Below are 15,459 nucleotides of genomic sequence, written 5' to 3'. Positions count from 1 at the left end.
GGCAAACAGAAACAGCAGACTAGGAATGAGGTTGTTTTGGAGAGGAAGAAAAGCGCTGTTGCAAAAACATCAAAAAATTCACCATGAACTGCAAAATGTGCTGTACTTTATAGGAAACTGTGTATATTTAGAAAGTAAGAAGAATTCTGTTTGGTACCTGTACCACCCTTAGTGATTAATGGTTTTTAGGTGAAAGCAATGATAAACAGACCTATTTTCCACCCTTTCCTTTTTTTTGGAAAGCTGTCAGAATTTCATCCAGAGTAAATGTGGCTGATTTCCAGAGTCTGTACCAAATTTTTGTGTTGGTTTGTTCAGTTTTTTTGTTTCTGTTTTCGTTTTTTTTGGTTCAGAAGCATTCAATTCTATTGAAACCCTTGTCTAGAAAGCAAACCAGATGATTACAGAAACTTCCTTCAAGATCATATTTTTTCCTTGGTTTTGAAAGTTTTAGACTGCTAAATATGGCTCCAGTTTTATTCTTGAGTAAATGTTATTCCACTTTTTGTGCCAAAATCTTTGCTTGCTAAACCCTTGTGGATTCAGCTGCTAGGTTCTGAGTACATATTGGATATATCTTACAATTAATAGTATTTGCTATGGGTGAACTGTAGAAATTCCCTCATCCCTGATGGGATGGGAAACATCCCATCTCTCCTGTTACAGGAGATACTTTTTGCTTAATATATTTTATAGCTAGAGGTTCAGTACTGAATTGATTTCTAATAAAGTTACTATAATATTTGGGGTTTAACTTTCATTAGAGTGGGTATTTGTTTTTTTGTTTGCTTGTTAAAGGAATGAATCATATGTCCACAGAAGAAAGTAATAGTTTTAAACTATTTTCCTTCCTAACTTTATTCTTTAGTTTTGAAATCATCGTGGGTTTGAGAGAGCTGAAAATTACTCTTGTATGTCTACTGAGCAGAGGAAATGAAAGGGGGCTCTTTCTCATAGGTTTAACACTGAAAGTGGAAGACACAACGCTAGGAATGGTATATGTAGGCAGTTTAAAAGGATCTGTTTTGTGTGTTCGATTTTTATAGTAAGTTGAATGTAATCTGTGAAAACTAATTTGTCAGTTTATATCTTAACAGAGAAGAGAGCTACCAAAAAGAGGTGTTTTTTTGTTTTGTTGTTTTTTAATATGAATTATTCTTAGAGGGAGAAGCACCTAATCTCTGTGCTTTATAGCTTTTCTTGAAGTCAGATGTTTATGTGAATTCAAAAATAGGAATTTATTTTTTTAATGTACCCATAAGTTCAAGGCAAAGAAACTAACTTTTTTTAAATGCTTAAGACACTGTGCTAGGTTATTGATATAGTTTTCTTTATTAATGCCCACTAAAACCCTTAAGAAATAAATGCTTATATTTCATAGATGAGGAAATTCAAGATTAGAGAATTTATAGACTTACTGAAGGCCACAAATGTAGTAGGTGGTGAAGTCTGGATTTTCTGATTTTGAAAACCATGCTTTTTCTTTGATACCATTCTGTCTTCTTCAAGGTCAGTAACTCAGGCATGTCACAACTTTTAAGATTTTTTCCTTTGGGTAAAGAAGTTGAAATTTAATATATGTATACAACATCTTTCTTCCACAGCTTTGTTTTTACAGTTATTATTTTAGTTGTAAGCAAGTAAAAGATATTATCCCTCATTTTACCGGTAGAGAGAATAAGGCATGAAGTGACTTGGCTCAGATGATACAGCATTATGTTGATGGAGTCGGGAGCATAAGCAAGTCTTCTGTCTCATCCTCCAACACTTACTTCACCAGACAATACATTGCTCATATAGCATATTTATAAAGTGTAAAACATATGCAGTCATAATTTAAACCATTCATTTAGTCATAAACAAACATCAAGTATATACATGCATATTTCCTACATCTTGGTGTAATATTTTATTTATTCAGGATATTTTCAGAGCCTTTAAAAATTATTTTTGGAGATTACTAATGAATCACTTGTATTAGTAGCGAGTAGATGCTATGTTTTATAAAAATTTTATGAATTAATAGTGTAATTTTACTCTTTGACTAAGTGGGTGGTATTTATCAACTCATTTATTTTATGATCCAGATGGGTGTACTATATGTTTCTTTATTGTTGAAGTCATTGAGGAAACCTAGAGAAGACAGGTTTGTTTTCAAATCTTGAGCATTATTATAATAGCTTTTAGAATATAGAAATGCTGAGATTTTCTGATTTAGAAAATGTCCATTTTGGCCAATTAGTCTCTATTTATTGTCTTTTCTGATGCCTGTTAAAAAATCTGGCTTTTTTCTAAAGATTTTTTTCCAAATTTATCTTTAAGACACATTTTTTTTTTCTTGTACCTAGAGGTTTTACCATGGGATGGATTTTTAAAAATTGAAATAAACAAATGCAGAATTTCTCTTTACATTGCTTTTGTTCACTGTCTTCCAAGGACCTGTGTGGTTTGTAGAGGAAAGTTGAGTAAGGATAAAAACACTCCTTTAGTTGAAATTTAGGTCTAAAATAGATTTCTCCATAGAGTTTCCCTTACCACTCAGTGTCTTTTTTTTTTCTTTTAAATTATTGATTAACTAGAAAAGAATAGTGGGAAGTTAAATTATAGGATGGTAGTCTTCATAGATGAAAAATCTTAAAAATAGTTTTTTTTGAGTCAGTTTTGGATGCCTCTGCACTCTTGGGATGTCATTGAACATCAGCCACAACTGATGAGATCGTTCATTATCTGATAGTCTCTTTTCCTCTCTCTCTCTTTTTTTTTGTTTGATTGCTAGTGAAAAACTCTAATGTAAATTCATTGTGTTTTGTTGATCTTGAAATAGAGTAATTATAGCTAATAATAACATTTTCAAGTGATAACTTTAAAAAAAAATCCTCTTTGTGGTTGAGAAACATACCAAATAGCCTGCTCTGATTAGAGATATTAAACTATCTCCTAGAGTTAGGGTTTGGTAAAGGGAAAAAAAGCACCACATTAGGAATTTCAAAAAAGAGGGGATTTCATATAGGGGATCAGTTACACAGATATGGAGTAGGTTGAAAGACCAAAAAAAGGATACTAAAACAATCTGGATATAATGACTGCAGGAAACAACGGGACCACCAGACCCAGATGGGGGTGAGTTCTGCTGGTCTATGAGGAAGAGAGCCTAGGGCAAGAGCAGACATAAAGCTGAGAAGGGTGAGCAGAGCCGGGACTGTAGGGGGCAGATCCATGGCATCCACTCCAGGAAACCTGTTCTAGGACAAACCTGCCCAGAAGAGCCCCCTATTGACCACTGAAGGGCACAAGGTCACTCCTGTACTGGAGGAAAAAAGGAAAGAGCTTGGGAGAGGTTGAAGTTAGCAGAACTTTGGAGCTCAGAGGAATGGCCCTAGGAACTTGGCCCCAGACATATGAGAAAGAAGGCCTGCTCAGCTGATACTGGTATTTCTGAGAGATTGCAGAGGCTTGTTTCGAAGTATTGAAAGAAAGTAGAAGCTAACTTCAGTGGCTGATGCGGAAACAAAGTGGGTGCCATTGTTACGGTGCTGTCACTGCTAGGGTGATGTTGATAGGATCAGTGTATAAACTGTAAGAAGAGAATTTTGTGTGTGTCTGTGTGCGTACACGTGTGCTGTTACTGTCCTTGTTTCTGTTATTGGTCATAAAGCCAGGGTTAATCTTTACCAGTTTCTTTCACTATTTATTCTGTATTCTCTCTGCCAGTGCCTCAGATAGTCAAGGTTCTTTACTTGGTGGGACATCGCAAACATTCATTGTTGAAGAGTTAGAATCCTCAGTGGACTTATCTTTTTTAAAAAATTGGTTGTAGTTTCCCATTAACTCTTAATTTTGGACATACCTTAGAAAATAGTCCATTGCATAGCAACAACCTGATTTTTTTCCTTGGTAATCAGGACCAGCTAGTATCTCCTCCTTTGCTAGTTGATTCAGTAGCATGAGGAATATAAAATGGCCAAGTGGCATTCTCAAATTCTAATATAGTGGAAGTACTGTGGAAACATTACATCCTGTGATCTCTGAACCACAAGAGCCCAAAGTTGCAGCAAGCAAACCTTCAGTAAGTTATTAGGCATAATAAGGGGAATCCTTACCACCACTTAATTCCCATACCCATTTTTTTTCCTGGCAATATGAGATATATCACTGTGTTTTGGTCATTGATATAAAGAATATACCACATCCTTTAAGGTGGAGACACAAGCTTTGAGGATATTTTCTCCCAACCTGTGGCATAGGTATCTTTACCATTCCACTGTTCAATCAAGCTAGCTGCTTCTGGGTAATATACACCAATGATACCAATGCTGCACTTCTGTTACTGTGAAATGAGTTCCTTAGTTAGAACCAGTATTGTGTGGGAAGCCATAGATCAATAAGGCATTCCCTAAATCCATGAATGGTGATGTTGGCAGAAGCATTGCTGTCAGGGTAGTCAATTTCATATTCAGAAAAGTGTCTTTTTAGGTAAGAACAGATCACTGCCCCCTCCATTATAGAAATGATTCATTACCAGACCCCTGAGGAATGGGGCCATATTGAGGGCTCCGCATTGGTCTCTGTTGTGTGCAGTTTAGGCACTCAGTAGTTTCCCTAGCCAGATTCAGACTTGGTGAGGGTAAGATAATGCTGTTGTGCCTATGCCTAACTTCCACCCCTGTTGGCATGGCCACATTGTACATTAATGCATTGAGTAGTCCTGGGGTAACAGAGGAGTAAAGGTAACTGACATCAACAGAACAATGTAATCCATATTGAGAGCATTTTTTTTTTTTTTTTTAGTGGAAAGCTTATAGACAATACAGTATATGTCACCCCATAAGATATATTCACATTTTGTGACCATTCCGAACGATCCATTTCCATTCCTCTTCCCCATACTTCCATGTCAGCCAGTTTTCTTTTTATTCTTTCCAAGTTCTGATCTGCTGGCCAGCCCATTAACTATTGCCTGTGATTCAGTGTAGATTTGTATCTCAGGTTATTTCTCCTTGATGGAGTGGTCAGCATTTGGTACAACCTTAAGTTCTCCTCACTGGGAGGCTTTCCTTTCACTACTGTATTTCAGGGATATGTTTGATTGGGGTTGTAATGTTGCCACAGTCTATTTTTGGTTGGTACCAGCGTATTATTCATAACCATTTTTCCTTTCCCAGTCCAATTTTTTTTCTTTTTCAGTTAGCTTAGATATCTCTTATTCATTGATGGGAAGTACAGGGTGCAGCAACCAGCCATTTATCATAATATGCTTCTGACCCCTGGACCCCAAAATTTCACCAAGGTGAAGGCCCCTGCATTTTTGTGGTGTGTATCTCCTAATCTCTAGCATGCATGGCAGAGTTTACAAGAAAAAGGTGGGAGCAATGATGTTAATACCAAAGCATCCAAGCACTTGCTACTTTTGCTTTTTAGGACCAGTCTACATTGTCATCACTATAATGTTTTTTGGAATACCTGGGTGATCAAGATCTATCCAGGCTATATTATTATGACAAAGAGCAAGAGAGTTGATATAATCTTCAGGAAACTACAGTGAAGGTATAGTGTTTACCCTGCTGAGAGGAAGCAAAATGCTTGTCATAGTGCTTGCAAATTAAAATAGAGAAAAAAAAAGTGTGTGCAAGATTAGTTGCTTCCTGTTTTCTGCTCCTATGTAATAACCCTAATTCCATGAATCAGGAAGTCAATATGAGCTATCTCTTGGAATCTGGGGAAAAAAGTACAGGGTCGGTTGAATAGATTGAATGAACCCCGTGTGAGTGAATTTAATCCAAAACTTCATTTACCACCGTAATCTTCCTTTTTTGTATCCCCAGAAATTAGTATTAGAGTTAGCATGTAGTAATCCCCTAAAGATGTAGATATTTTCCTTTTATCAGTACACAGACCCCTAGTAAATGACTACAGGCCTCTTAGGGGAATTCTTAGAGGAAAATTTACAGTACACATGTGGCTCTGTTGCATTGTCTTTGGGGGACCAAGGACTTTTATGTCTGTATTTGGAAACTGAGAGTAAACTTCCATTATAGTTATGAAAGTTAGGACCTAGGCTGCCAGATCTACATTTCTCCTGTTTATAGATCAAATAATATTTTAGTCAACTGACTTTTAATTTTGTTTCTTAGAAGTAATAAATAAATAAAGCACTAGTAAGAATCTCTGCAGGTTGAAATCTTCTGATTGCCACATTTCATCCATGCTGTCCATTAACTTCATTGCTCCCACCTTTTTCTTGTTAAACTCTGCCATTTGACCTTTGCACTCTAGGATCGCATCATGCCTCTTAGGCTTTTTCAGTGGTGTCATCTCCCCATGTTATTTCCAACCCACAGAAGACAGCTACTGCTGAGTTTTTCAAGGCTGTAGATTCCCTTAGTAATGTATTTTTCAATGCTTTAGTGCAGTGTTCCCTGGGACCTTTTGGATGATGTAGTAGGAGGATGTGTATATATTCAGATTGTATATAGTTAATCTACTCCAGCATTCATATTTTTCTAAGCATCTGGATTTCTTCTACATTTTGCCAGGAAGGTTTGGGCATTTCATCCTCATTAAATGTAGACTCCTTTGGGATTTAAGTTTCATTCAGTCAACAAGGAAACTATTAGAGGTACTTACAGCTGCTTAAGTAAATATATTATATTTGGCCCTATTCAAACTCTTTTGGTCACACTCACTTAAAATTCATTTCCACAGCTATTCCCTAGGTTTTTGCTGATATAACTTATCAAAATATTACAATTACTTTTGGGTATAAGCTATCTTTTCTAAGTTAAGACATTGTACTTATTTTCTTGGAGCGTGCCTGCATCTGATTTTAGAAGCAATAAGGAATGGCGGAGGTAGGTTTTGAGAATAGGAGGCATCCCCTTTCATGGCAACTGTCTCTGCTAAGAGTATTAATAGTTTTTAAGCAAGAGGCTAATCTTCTCAGTCATGGGAGGAGGAGCTGTTTCTGCTTACAAAAGAGGCTCAGAGAGACTCCAGGGGTTCAAGTTTTTCAACCTTCATCTGAATCCACTCAGGTATCCCCATTTAGGGGACCTTAGGTTCTCACTCCTTCCACAACAGTGCCTTAACTTTCACAAAAGAGACTTAGAAAGTATGTATATTCAACTTTCACTGTAAGTAGGCAAGCTACAAAATTAAATTTTGAATCTTTTTCTTAGGAGGATCATACCTGTGGTTACAAAAAATAAGAAACTCTTTTTAAAGTGCCACTTTAGAAACTCTGTAACTTTCTTATCATGAATTGAACTGAAAGTTAAAAACCCCAAGTGTGTCATTTTATTCTGTAAGCTCTCCTTCAGAGTCAGAAGCAGCCTGCTCCTAGTCCTTGTTGTCATTATTACACCATAATGGTCGGGTCAGATAGTCATTTGGTTCCCTTAGGCACTTGTTTCAATAGTGGTAATTAATCATTATGCCAGTGCATGGCTTTGATCACTAGTATCCCATTTTCCATAGGCAAGGAGCTCAGCAATGCATTAAAGGTCAAGGCCATAATCAAGCCAGTTCCTGAATCCTTTGTTTCCTGAGATTACCTCCATTATCAAGAAAATGAAACCATACTAGGGTGTTTTTAACAGAGGGAATTTAATGTAGGATTGGTTACACAGGTGTGGAAGACTAAAAGAGCAAAAAAGTAAAACTGAAGTAACCTAGGTATAATAACTGCTTCAAGAAGTTACTGCTTGAAGGTCTAGGGAACAAAGGACTTTGAAACTCAGAGGAGCTCTTTGGAGTTGAGCATCAGACCTCTGTGGAATGTGTACTGTCCAGCGATTACTTGTATCTCAGAGGGAATGACAGAAGAGTGCTGAAAAAAGCAGGAGACTGAAAGCTGCAGGGTGACGCTGATGGAAGTGCATGCAAACAGGAAGAAGGAAGTCTTTCGTCCCTTCCTCCCAACTACTAATCTCTACCTAGTATCCTCTATTTGACAAAGTCTATCAGGAAACCATATGCTGAAGGAAAAATATAATTTTGCAGAATCCTAGCCCCTGCATTACAGAGTAGAGTATAGAAGGGTGAATTTGGAGTTAAGAAAACAATGTCAGTAACCAAACTGCTAACTAGCTGTTTTTCTTAGGTTCTGAGAAGTTGTGACATTTAGATATGTGAAGTATCATTGCACAGATTCTGTTCATAGATACTTAGAAGCTCACTTTGGATTCCAACAGTGACATTCTTCCTGCTTTGGACATTTTCTCTGTTCTCATGTCTTCCTTCCCACATTACTTTCCTTGAATCTAACAACTGGGAGAATGGATAGGTTTTTGTCTTTGGATCAGTGATTACTAGAGTGTCTGAACTCTGGTGAGATCTAAATTAGTCACTTTCAAACTTTTTTTTGACAATGACCTACAATGAGAAATATTTGGAATCCAGAACACACATATTACAAATATGTCCCAGAATCAGAAGTTTTATGAACTAATACTTGGTCATAACTACTAAGTGAAACATACTGATAACTTCTGTCCTGTCCTATCCTTTCCTATCCTAACCTGTCCTTTCCTTTTCTATTCTTAATTTTATTCTAATTCTTTTCTTTAAGAGACTTACCATAACTGACTACATCAATTATGTAATCTATAATTTGATAAACACTGATCAAAGCAATAGTGTGAATAAATGTAAATATTTTCTCCTTCTTAATCGTATAAACAATGCTTAACTTGGCATGTTTTTGGTCATTCTTGTTATTGTTATTGTTATTCGGGTCCCCAACTCATTATTTTTCTATAAATTCAGGGTGAGAAGAAAAATATTTTAGAACTGAGCTTGCAGCTCTGGTGGTGGAGAAAAATTATGCAATAATGATGTGTAATGGGAGCATTTCTTAAGCTCCCTCACTCCCTACTTTTCCTACTGAGGGAAAAAATAATGACAATATGTATATGATAAGTCAGAGAAAAAAAATCCAAATTCTTTATTATTATTTCTCTACTCATTAGTTTGTCAAATATTTCTGTATCTTCTATGTATAAAATCTTGAACTTAGCAGATGATACAGCCATTAAAAACACAAATGTGAGCTTTATAATTATTGATAGCAGTGAGAAGTTACTAGTCTGAGGGAGTAAAACATGCTCTAAGCTGAAAAATATTCAATCTGGGATATGAAGGATAAGTATAATTAGCTAGAAGAAAGATGGAATTTAGGGATGGGATGGGAAGGCAAGAATATTCTTAGAAGGAATAGTTTTTATGTTACCCCATGAAATGGGAAGGATCAAGGCTCTTCTGGCTATTAGCATAGAGAGATGGAGATAGCATAGCACAAGATGAAGATGGGAAGGTAGATAGGATTCAGACCATATAGGGCCTTATATGCCACTTTGACCATTTATATGAAGAGCAAAGGGAAGTATAGAAGAAAATGATATGAAGGCATTTCTGTTTTTAATTTCATTCTAGTAGTGGTATGGGGTGAAATGCAGAGGGGTAAGAGTACGTATGGAGAGATTAGTTAGGCTATCACATTAATCCATGTAAGAGGTGACTGTGGCTTGGACTAGGGAGGCAGCTTCAGAGGGGAAGGTAGATGACTTATCTAAAAGATAGTTAGGAGGTAAAATTGAAAGGGCTAGTTAGATGTGGGAGTTGAGAGAGAAGAGGTCAAGGATAATGCCAGAGGTTTCTAGCTTGGGTAGCTGATATGAGGAATAAATGGGAAAATCAGGCTTGGGGAATCATTAATGGTTTAAACTTTGGCTATACTGAGTTTGAGGTTTGAGATCTTACTAAGTACCAGGCATTGTGCTAAGCTTTTCATATACATTATCCGAATTAATCCTTACAAATATAATTAATTTTCCTGTTTTATGAATGAGACAGCTATTATGTGGACAGAGCCATGATTTCATTTTTATTCTTTAAGAAGGGAGATTTAAACATTTAAATGTTTTTGAGAAGAATCCAGAAGGGAAGGAGATGTTGAAGATACTGGAAAGGAGAAGGATAATCCATAACGTAAAGCTAATGAGTAGATGGTTTTAGGTTTTGTGTAGGCAGAATGAGGTCTTCTCTATTTAGAGAAAGAGAGTACATATTGAGTTAGTTTGTGGATTTGATGTTAGAAGGGTAAGGGAGTTTCTTTTTGATGGCATTTGTTTTCTCTGCAAAGTAGAAAAAATATCTTTTAAGACTGAGGAGTGAGAGGGTGAATGGAGGTTTAAGGATGGAAAAGTTTCAGAATAGTTTTTGTGGGAAGTAGAGTTAATGAAATAAGTGATTCGGTAAGTAAATAAGAGTGGGTTAAGAAGACACTGTTCGTAATAAACAGACTTTAAAATGATGTTTTATCAACATCATAACAGCATAAGGCAAAAATCTAATTAAATGATATGTGTGATACTGCTAATAGACATAGAAAGGCAGGGATGGGAGGGAGAATAATGTGGCTTTCAGTCATCGGGAGAGAGATTTTGTGGAAGAATTAGTCTGTGATGCACAGATAGGTAAATTTGATATGAAGAACAACACAAACCAAGTACAGTAAGTCCTCTCTGTATGAACAAGTTCTGTTTCGAGAGTGTGTTCGTAGTCCAATTTGTTCCTAAATCCAACAAAGTTAGCCTACGTATCCAACTAACACAGTTGGCTATATATTACTATGCTGTAATAGATTTTATGATACTTCTCACACAAATAATACATAAAAACCAAAGACAGAAAAAAATAAAAACATTTTTAATCTTACAGTACTGTACCTTAGAAAGTAAACTAGTATAGTACAGTAGCTGACGCTTCTTAGCAGTACCAGCTGTATCACCACTGCTTTTATGCTTGCTTCCGGACATCCTGGGCTTGAAATAAAGATACTGTACTACTGTATTCTGTACAGTACTGTATAGTAAAGTACACAAAAGCACAACCACTTGTAGACGATGCACACACGTGACAATGTATACCAGACACGTGAACTAACTTATGTGATTGGACATGCAAACGCACGTTCGCATCTTTGAAAGTTCCCAACTTGACGGTTTTGTACGTAGGGGACTTACTGTACGGAGTGAGTCCTTAGTGGTAATCTGTAGTGATTTGGTTGATGATAATCCTTCTTTTATGTCAATATTTCAGTGACTATGGAGGTGAGACTATATCAGGACCTGCATTTGATCCAGCAAGTCACCCAGCTCCAGCTCCTGCTCCCTCTTCCTCTTCAGCATTTCGGCCTGTAATGCCATCTAGGCAAATTGTAGAAAGGCAGCCTCGTTTGCTGGACTTCAGGGTTGAGTACAGAGACAGAAATGTTGATGTGGTACTTGAAGACAGCCGTACCGTTGGTAAGGTTTTTCCTACCATATAGCCTCCACAAATAAACAGTTCATTAGATAAACATTCAGTTTATAGTCTTTTCTTTTGAGTTGACTGCTAACAAGAAGGGGAAAAAAACCAAATTGATATTGTTCCATACAGCTTATTGTATTCTAATTTTAAGTACTGTCTTAAGATTGAGGTAAGTTTGAGAAGAATTATTTTTTTTTTTGTTCCACATATACAGAATGGTATATGAAGCTGTTTTAGAGCAGATACAAATCAAACATCTCAGAGCTTAAAAAAAAATACCAAAATTATTAAGTATGTTGATATCAGACTTTACAGCTGAAGCTCCCTCATTTTTAATACTATGGTTAATGAGAAATCAGAAATAAGGCATTTCCGTCACTTCTTTTCCCTGCCAGCCGAATAAATGCTTCAGTACTATTCTCTCAAAGGAGACTCAAAGTGTATGCTTGCCATTTTCAGACAAACTTTACCAAAATTCTGAGAGAAACTATGTTGAATTCATGTTTGATTCATATTATTTGGTCTATGTTTGTTGTAAAATCAGTAATTGTGTTCATTTCTATTTTAATATAGTTTTATCTTAAATCTAAATTTTAGATATTTCGGAAGTTTTGCCTTTGTTCCTTTTTGGGGAAATCCTTTCCTAATTTTATTTTATAAGTTGAAGTACGTTACAGAGAAAAGCAAGGCTGTTGGAAGAGTGATCCTTCCCAAACATGAATCAGATTGCTGTTCCCTTACTTAAAGCCATTTAGAAACTTTCCACTGTTTGGGGGATAAAATTCAAATCTTTTAACATGGCCTGGAAGTCCCTGTTCAACTAGACCCTGCTGCATTTCTAGTTTTCATCATTACCACCCTCCTTTTTACTCACCATGCCTAAGTAGTAATGGACTTCTTTCAGTTCCTTGAACAGGTTATTAGCTCAGGGCCTTTGTACTTGTTTCTTTTTTTTTGCCTGGATTCCTCTCCTAGTCTAGTCCCTTCTCCCTGTGCCCATCCCCATGCCCCAAAACATTCTCTTGTGCATTCCTTTTTATTTTAAAAATGTGGTAAAAAACACATAAATGAGATATGTACAGTATAGTTTTATTAACTATAGGTACATTGTTGTACAGCAGATCTCTAGAACTTTTTCATCTTGCTTAAGTGAAACTATCCACTGAACAGCAACTTCCCATTTTCCCCTCCCGCCAACCCCCTGGCAATCGTAATTTATACTCTCTGCTTCTATAAGTTTGACTACTTTATTTTATCTTTAAAAATATTTATTTATTTATTGGCTGCCTTGAGTGTTCATTGCTGCATATGGGCTTTCTCTAGATGCGGTGAGCAGAGACTACTCTTTGCTGCAGTGTGCAGGCTTTTCATTGTTGTGGCTTCTCTTGTTGCGGAGTACTGGCTCTAGGTGCAGCACAAGGGCTCAGTAGTTGTGGCTCACAGGCTCTGGAGCACAGGCTCAGTAGTTGTGGTGCACGGGCTTAGTTGCTCCGTGGCATGTGGGATCTTCCCGGACCAGGAATTGAACCTGAGTCCCCTGCACTGGTAGGTGGATTCTAAACTAATGTGCCACCAGGAAAGTCCCAGAGTTTGACTACTTTAAATACCTTATATAAGTGGAATCATGCAACATTTGTCTTTCTGGCTTATTTCACTTAGTATGTTATCCTCAAGGTTCATCCATGTTGTAGCATATTACAGAATTTCCTTCCTTTTTTAAAGCTGAATAATATTCCATTGTATGTATATACCACATTTTCTTTATCCATTCATTTGTTCATGCACATTTACGTTGTTTCCACCTCTTGGCTATTGTAAATAATGCTGCAGTGAACATGGGATTGCAAATATCTCTCGAGACACTGCTTTCAATTCTCTTTTGGTGTGTGTGTGTGTGTGTGTGTTGTTTTTTTTTTGTTTCATTTTATTGCTTTATTTTATTTTATTTTATTTTATTGGAGTATAGTTTATTTACAATATTGTGTAAGTTTCAGGTGTACAGCAAAGTGATTTGGTTATACATGTACATATATTCATTCTTTTTTAGATTCTTTTCTCATATAGGTTATCACAGAATATTGAATAGAGTTCCCTGTGCTATACAGTAGGTCCTTGTTGGTTATCTGTCTTATATATAGTAGTGTGTATATGTGTGTGTGTGTATGTGTGTTTTTATCCCAGGCTTCTAATTAACACTCCCCCTCGCTCCCCCCAACACGTTTCTCCTTTGGTAACCATAAGTTTGTTTTCAATATCTGTAAGTCCATTTCTGTTTTGTAAATAAGTTCATTTGTTTCTTTTTTTTTCTTTTTGTTTTTAAATTAGATTCCATGTATGAGTTATGTCATATGATATTTGTCTTTCTCTGTTGGACTTACTTCACTTAGTATAATAATCTTTAGGTCCATCCATGTTACTACAAATGGCATTATTTCATTCTTTTTTATGGCTGCATAATATTCCATTGTATATAGGTACCACATCTTCTTTATCCATTACTAAATTGATGGACATTTAGGTCAGTTCTTTTGGATTAATACCTGGAAGTGGATTGCTGGATCATATGTTAGTTCTATTTTTAATTTTTGAGGAGCTTCCATACTCTTTTTCATAGTGGCTGCATATTTTACATTCCCAGCTGTAGTGCACAAGGGTTCCAATTTTTTCACATCCTTACCAACACTTGTTATTTTCTGGTATTTTGGTTTTGTTTTTATGATGGCCATCTTCACATGTATAAGGTGATATCTCATTGTGGTTTTGGTTTGCATTTCATGTTGATTGGTGATACTGAGCATCTTTTCATATACCTGTTGGTCATTTGTATGTCTTCTTTGGCGAAATGTCTAATCAAGTCCTTTGCCCAGTTTAAAATTGGGTTATTTAACTTTTTGCTGTTGAATTGTGAATTTTTTATTTGTTTTGAGTATTAACCCCTTGACAGATACATGGTTTGTAAATATTTTCTCCCATTCTGTAGGTTGCCTTTTGACTCTGTTGATTGTTTCTTTTGCACCACGAAAGCTTTTTAGTTTAATGTAGTCCCACTAGTCTATTTTTACATTTGTTGTCTGTGCTTCTTGGTGTCATATCTAAGGAATCATTGCCAAGATAAATGTTATGGAGCTTTTTCTTTGTTTTCTTCTAGGAGTTTTATAGTTTCAGATCTTTAATCCATTTTGAGTTAATTTTTGGGTATGATGTGAGATAAAGGTCTAATTTCATTCTTTTGCATGTGGATATCCAGTTTTGCCTGCACCATTTGTCAAAGAGACTGTCCTTTCTCCACCATGTAGACTTGACACCCTTGTCAAAGATCATTTGACTTATATGTGTGGGTTTATTTCTGGGCTCTCTATTCTGTTCCACTGGTACGTATTTCCATCTTTACGCCAGTACCATACTGTTTTGATTACTTTGTAAAATGTTTTGAAGTCAATAAGGTGAGGCCTCCAGCTTCATTCTTCTTTCTCAAGATTATTTTAGCTATTCAGGGTCCTTTGTGGTTCCATATGAATTTTGGTATTGTCTTTTCTCTTTCTACAAAAAATGCCATTGGGATTTTGATAGGGATCACATTGACTCTGTATGTCCTTTTGGGTAGTATGGACATTTTAGTAATATTAAGTCTCTCAATCCATGAACATATGATGTCCTTCCATTTATTTGTGTTATCTTTAATGTATTTCAGCAGTGTTTAATAGTTTTCATTGAATAGTTCTTTTGCCTCCTTGGTTAAGTTTATTTCTGTGTATTTTATTGTTCTGATGCTATTATAAATCAGATTGTTTGCTTAGTTTCCCTTTTGGATTATTTGTTGTTAGTATATAGAAACACAACTGTTTTTGTATGTTGATTTTGTATCCTGCAACTTTGCTGAATTCATTTATTAGTTCTAACAGGCTTTGTGTGTGTGTGTGTGTGTGTGTGTGTGTGTGTGTGTGTGTTTGTAATCTTCAGGGTTCTCTACATATAGGACACCTGTGAAAAGAGATAATTTTACTTCTTTTTTTCTGATTTGGATGGCTTTCATATCTTTTTGTTGCTGAGTTGCTCTGGCTAGGACTTCCAATACTATGCTGAATAGAAGTGGCAAGAGTGTGCATCCTTGTATTGTTCGTGATCTTTAGAGGAAAAGTTTTCCATTTTCAC

At 36.1% G+C, this 15,459-nt stretch overlaps 1 protein-coding gene across 12 annotated transcripts in view; it reads left to right on the top strand.

Annotated features, from left to right (window-relative positions):
* The window catches only part of FAF1 (Fas associated factor 1), a 463,179-nt gene that overhangs the window by 145,264 nt on the left and 302,456 nt on the right, over positions 1-15,459 (top strand). For 8 of the 12 annotated variants that reach the window (XR_009049289.1, XM_057710451.1, XM_057710442.1 and 5 more), the window contains exon 4: positions 11,098-11,303. The exons of the other annotated variants lie outside the window; for them this stretch is intronic. Coding sequence is in view for 7 of the 8 variants with exons in the window: in XM_057710421.1 (XP_057566404.1) it covers positions 11,098-11,303 (206 nt within the window). In the remaining variant the exon portion in view is untranslated. The remainder of the gene's footprint in view (positions 1-11,097; positions 11,304-15,459) is intronic. 12 annotated transcript variants of the gene reach the window in all.

This window comes from Hippopotamus amphibius, chromosome 1 (assembly GCF_030028045.1).
Source record: "Hippopotamus amphibius kiboko isolate mHipAmp2 chromosome 1, mHipAmp2.hap2, whole genome shotgun sequence".
NCBI lineage: Eukaryota > Metazoa > Chordata > Mammalia > Artiodactyla > Hippopotamidae > Hippopotamus > Hippopotamus amphibius.
Note: the sequence above shows the minus strand (reverse complement) of the source record. Positions and strands in the feature narration are given on the sequence as shown.